This window comes from Neomonachus schauinslandi, chromosome 10 (genome assembly GCF_002201575.2).
Source record: "Neomonachus schauinslandi chromosome 10, ASM220157v2, whole genome shotgun sequence".
Lineage (NCBI taxonomy): Eukaryota > Metazoa > Chordata > Mammalia > Carnivora > Phocidae > Neomonachus > Neomonachus schauinslandi.
The window spans coordinates 123,672,295-123,677,863 of NC_058412.1; the positions used below are offsets into that span (position 1 = coordinate 123,672,295).

Here is a 5,569-nt window from a genome sequence, read left to right on the forward strand (position 1 = left end):
ATGACAGTCTCTTCTGCCAATCGCCCTTCAGAAGCACGTTTCCACCGCCCAATACTGGTGCGCTGGGGGGTGGGTCTAGCAGTTGCGCGGTGACACAGCGCTCTGGCGCGTCCCATTGGCTGGATCAAACCCAAGCGAGCCGCTGATTGGCCGGTGCCGCCGGAGGGTTACAATTCAAACGCGGGCGGGCGGGCCGCCGGCCCTGCAGTTGCAGTAGTGCTCTCCTAGTTCCTGTCTCCCTCCCAGCGCCGCCCGGGATGGCCTCCCAGAACCGCGACCCAGCTGCCGCCAGCGTCGCCGCCGCCCGCAAAGGAGCCGAGCCCAGCGGGGGCGCCGCCCGGGGCCCCGTGGGCAAGAGGTGAGGAGTGTGGAGTAACATTGGCCGGGCCCGGCACGCCCTGGGCCTTGGGGTCCAGAGCTCGGACTTCCGCGCCCCCACCGCCTCCTGGAGTGGGTAAATGTGCGGGAGCAGGAGGGCACGCCGGGAGCTCGGGCTGCCCTTAGAGGGCCCCCCCGAAGGAGGACAGAAGGGGGAGGCACGCCGCCATGATCCTCCGCGGGTGAGCCAAGATGAAAGTGTGCCTGGGACCCTCGGTGGCTCGGCGAGATAGGGAGGGGGAGTGGGGACGGAAGCGAGGAGAAACTGGGATCCGCCACAGGGAGGGAGACGTCTGAGAAGCCGAGGGGCTTAAGCACAAGGCAGAACCGTCCTGCCGGAGCCTGGAATTAGGAAGGGTGAGGACTCACTGGGACTCTCCGGTGGAAATGGGAGTGAGTGTGTCCCAGCTGAGTCTGGCTTCAGGGTAGGGGAAGCCTCCATGACAGCTCCCCCAGGGACTCTGGGGTGAGGGCAGAAGCACGGTGTGGAGCCCTGGCCCATCCAGACTCCCGGGTGACTCCCAACGCTTATGTTGCAGGCTACAGCAGGAGCTGATGACCCTCATGGTGAGTGACTACCTGCCCAGACCCCCAGGCCAACTGATCCACCCTCCACCTCCCCACTCACTTATCTGTAGCCTCCTTTCCTACATCAGGCTCTTTGCTAGAAACAGCACGGGATAAAAAGATGAGTCAGCTTTCCTCTCTTCTGGGAAGAAGCTAATAGACCCCACCTACACCTTTCTTTCCAGCAGTGTCTACTCCAGATCCCTCCCCCCCCCCCCCCCCACCACCATGAAGTTCCCTCTAAAATACAGTTCCCTGAAGCCATGCAAGGCCTTCTTCTCTCTATGCTGCCTGGCCCTGCTGCCCTGCCCTGAGATTTAACCACACCCAACTCTCCCCTTACTATTCCTAGGGAAGACGCCTGTCATACTTTTCAAGTAATTTTTCCTAGATGACCTTGTCTACTTTAACCCTGACTATCCAACTCAAATCTGTCAGTGCCGATATTCCCTATCTCCCTAGTCTGTGAATGAATAGTCTTGAGGCTTTGTATGTAACCAGCACTAACTAGCATGTCGAACTGAATTCCCAGCTCCAACAAGATTGGGGGCACAGAGCTGCTTTCTGTTTCTCTGCATAACCCTTCCCTCCTTAACACAGCCCAGTGCTGCTCCCCAAAGGGGCAGGTTCAGCCCCAAGAATTGAATCACTTCCTCAAAAAAGCCCATCAGTTTGATCCAAATTTTGGATCAAAGTTTGATGAGCTTAAGGGGATTTCACCCACTGACCCCCAAAAGTGTACTGTGCAGCCCAGCAGATGTTGTTTCTTCCCCAGACGTCTGGTGACAAAGGCATCTCTGCCTTCCCTGAATCCGACAACCTTTTCAAATGGGTGGGGACCATCCATGGGGCAGCAGGCACAGTAAGTGCAGGGTGAGGTAGGTGAGTGTGACTTTGCGGGGTCTGGGGGCGGGGCTGGGGTGAAAACCAAGTGCAGGTCGGGGAGTTTCGAGCCTGGTTCGACACGTGCCTGTCCTGTTCTGGTGCTCTGAGCCCGGGGCCCTTGTGTCTCCCTCTGTCCAGGAAGACGTTGGGTTGAAAGCAGGGCTCTCCATCTCAGATGCCTATAGGGGCCCGAACAGAAAGAAGGATGGAGGGTACGTGAGGACTTTGGCCAGTGGGAGGGCACCAGTCTCAAGATGGCAGCTTCCCATTGCTGCAGATCTGGTTAAAGATGAGTCAGAAATCCAGGGGCGCCTGGCTGGCGCAGTCAGTGAACGCGCGACTCTTGATCTCAGGGTTAAACATTCAAGCCCCGTGTTGGGTATAGAGATTACTTAAAAACAAAACGTTTTTAAAAAAACAAATTCAGTATGGCGCCCGAGTGGCTCAGTGGGTTAAGCGGCTGCCTTCGGCTCAGGTCATGGTCCCAGGGTCCTGGGATCGAGCCCCGCATCGGGCTCCCCGCTCGGCGGGAAGCCTGCTTCTCCCTCTCCCACTCCCCCTGCTTGGGTTCCCTCCCTCGCTGTGTCTGTCTCTGTCAAATAAATAAATAAATAAAATCTTTAATAGTTAAAAAAAAAAAAAAAGGTGGCAGCATCTCAAGTGTCCATTCATGGACACAAAAGGGAATATTATTTTAAAAAACAACAACAACAAATTCAGGTGTATGTCTAAAATATCCTGATTTTTCCATGGCAGCAGCTAATGTGACGGCTGACTAAAGCCCAGCTGTGGTAGTCCTCAGGATAGTCCTCGGGATGCCGGTTTACACCAAAGGATCACTGAAGTCCCTACCAGATAGGAGAGAAAGTACCAGAGCCAGTATAACACTTGGTCTTTTGTCAAGTCCCAGGCAAACTCAAAGGTCCTTACGAGCCCTTTACCGGGGCTTGGGTTGGGATATGAGGCTCAGGGTGGGAGGCTCACTCCCGCCCTCTGTTTCTCCAATGCCAGGTGTATGAAGACCTGAGGTATAAGCTCTCCCTGGAGTTCCCCAGTGGCTACCCTTACAACGCGCCCACGGTGAAGTTCCTCACACCCTGCTACCACCCCAACGTGGACACCCAGGGGAACATCTGCCTGGACATCCTGAAGGACAAGTGGTCTGCCCTGTATGATGTCAGGACCATCCTGCTGTCCATCCAGAGCCTGCTAGGAGGTGACTTCTGAGACCAGCGCCTCCCCCTGAGACTGGGAACCTGTCGGGACCCCCCACCCCCAGCTAGCCTCTTCTCCTACTTAACCATTCTCTTTCTTTCCATCCACAGAACCAAACATTGATAGTCCTTTGAACACGCATGCTGCTGAGCTCTGGAAAAACCCCACAGGTGGGTCCTTCATCCTTCTCGGGCACCGGGTGATCCCTCCCCAGTATTCAAAGGCTCCCTCAAACAGAAGGATCCTGGTGACTTGGGATTGTGTCCTGAGGACTGGGTTGGGGTGGGTGTCAACCCAGATAACCCAGTTCTACCTCGGCCTCGGTGTTTCTGATTTGCCTGTTTGCTGTAAAATCAGAAAGCTAACTTTCTACATTAATGTAGGTTGAGGGACTTTTTAAGTAGAAAGCAAACTTTGTGTAAATGACTTGCTCACTAAGAACCCCAGTCACCTCCCCAGCATCCCTGGGAGAAGAACCCATCCAGGAGACCTGACCAGGCAGGCCGCAGCAGGAGAATCTGTTGTGTCCGGAAATCCTCCCCAGCTCCCCAGACTTCTCCCACCTTTGTATCCTTGCCTGCCCCCTTGCCCACTGTAACCCTTGTAACCTGATGTTACTGGGTCCCTTGTAACCTTGTCCCCACCACTCCCTGAGACCTGCCTGTTCTCTTCCAGCCTTTAAGAAGTATCTGCAAGAAACCTACTCAAAGCAGGTCTCCAGCCAAGATCCCTGACCATCCAGCCTCTCTCTTTGTGTTGTCTTTTTATTTTCTCCTTAGATAGTCTTTCTTTTCATTTCTGTCCAGGACTCTGTATCTTAAGCTGTGGTGTCATTTTTGTTTTGTTTCTGTTTTTTAAATTAAGTCTCCGGTTGAGCCCTTGTGATGAATATATTAAATAAATACATTGGGTTTTTTTTACAAGTTGCCTTGTCGTTACCCCAGGGTTGGGAGGGCTCAGGGTCGGTGGAGTAGGGTCCCAGCTCTTGCCCTGCTCCTCTTCCCAAAGCCTGGAGGCAGCTGACAGGCTGAGCAGCTGAGCAAGGGGGTGATGAGGATTCCTTCCCTTGTGACCTTAGTCATTTTATGACTGCATCTGTTTCCTCCTCTATAAGACGGTGTTAGAGAATGCCTTTCTATCGAGTTGTGACATGTACCAGGAATGGTGGTGGATACTGGAGCTCTCCCGGCGGAATACAGATGAGGCTGAACCAGACCTTGAAGCAAAACAGCTGTAGCTGTAGGAAGAGTATATATGCACACCTGGGCGCACAGCAGGGGCTTGGGAGGTGAGGACCAGCCACCTACTCTCTCTGAGGGGGTGTTCTGGTGCTGAGACGGAGAAAGAAGGCACTCAGGTCACCCTACAGCAGGCCCAGGGTCTGGGAGACAGCCAGGGAACACCTCTTTCCTGCCAGAGACCCCAGGACAGCTCGACTCAGCCCTTACCCCAGGCCCCCCGATGAATGGCTCCACACTCCCAGGGAGTACATTCACCTGCTCATCTCCACCAGTGGGTCCTCCGGCTGCTGCACCCACTGGCCCAGGCCCCCAGCCCTGAGGCCCTCTTGACACTGGCCTGCCACAGGCACCAGCAGGGGCACCAGCAGGGGCAGGCAGGGGAGAAGAGCAGGCTAGGGGGGCACCTGGGTGGCTCAGTTGGTTAAGCAACTGCCTTCGGCTCGGGTCATGATCCTGGAGTCCCGGGATCAAGCCCCACATCGGGCTCCCTGCTCAGCAGGGAGTCTGCTTCTGCCTCTGACCCTCCCTCCTCTCATGTTACTCTCTCATTCTCTCTCTCTCAGATAAATAAATTTTTTTAAAAATCTTTAAAAAAATAAAAAGAAGAGCAGGCTAGGGTGATGGCCCTGGTCCAGTCCCGCAAGATCTCCACGGTGGACGGACACAACAGCCAGGTGCCCTCCAACATGGCCTGGGGGGAGGGGGAGGAAGACAGTAGTGGAGGGCATCAGGAACGTTCTCACCTTCCTTTTGCTCCTGCCAGCCCAGGCTCCTTTCCTGCCCTGTGCCCCCACTGAGCAGGGGCAGTGGCAGGCAGGGAAGAAGTGGCCCGGCGGGTCTGGGATGGGATTTGGATGACCTCCCCGAGTCCTTCTCCTGAGGTGCTGTTAGCTCTCCGCTGGGGGTTTGGAGCAGTGCTGCCCAATCCAAGGTGCAGATAAATCTGCCAGGGGTCTACCCCAAATGCAAACTTCGATTCAGTCAGTCTGGGTGGGGCCTGAGGTCCTACATCTCTCTAGAAATTAAAGGTGTAGAGCGGTGTTCTCAAGGTGTGGCCCTTTCACCTGGAACTTGGTAGAAATGCAGAGTCTTGGTCCCAACAAGCTCTCCAGGATTCTGATGCCCTCTCAGCGTTGAAAACCCTTGGCTAGAGGATGTCTAGGAAGAGGGAGCTCAGAACCTGGCACTAGTGGTTCTTACTGGATGCTGGCCAAGGTGGGCGGACCTTTTTGCCTGCCTTAAGATGCCTCTCCACGTGGTCTTTGATCAAAGTGTTCGCCACC

At 55.1% G+C, this 5,569-nt stretch overlaps 1 protein-coding gene across 4 annotated transcripts; it reads left to right on the plus strand.

Moving 5' to 3' along the window:
- The first annotated feature begins 217 nt into the window (after positions 1–217).
- UBE2C (ubiquitin conjugating enzyme E2 C) lies at positions 218–3,942 on the plus strand. 4 transcript variants are annotated; one of them, XM_021689160.1, is made up of 6 exons: positions 218–358; positions 918–945; positions 1,721–1,807; positions 2,842–3,046; positions 3,156–3,215; positions 3,721–3,942. In XM_021689160.1, exons 1-6 carry the CDS (start codon positions 258–260, stop codon positions 3,777–3,779), a joined length of 540 nt encoding a protein of 179 aa, XP_021544835.1. In that variant the 5' UTR covers positions 218–257; the 3' UTR covers positions 3,780–3,942. The 4 variants fall into 4 exon arrangements, with proteins under 4 accessions (XP_021544835.1, XP_044774756.1, XP_044774754.1 ...); XM_044918821.1 differs by lacking the exons at positions 1,721–1,807; positions 2,842–3,046 and adding exons at positions 2,476–2,490; positions 2,707–2,841 and having other exon boundaries at positions 221–358; positions 918–949; XM_044918819.1 differs by lacking the exon at positions 2,842–3,046 and adding an exon at positions 2,699–2,841 and having other exon boundaries at positions 221–358; positions 1,721–1,818.
- Positions 3,943–5,569: the final 1,627 nt, after the last annotated feature.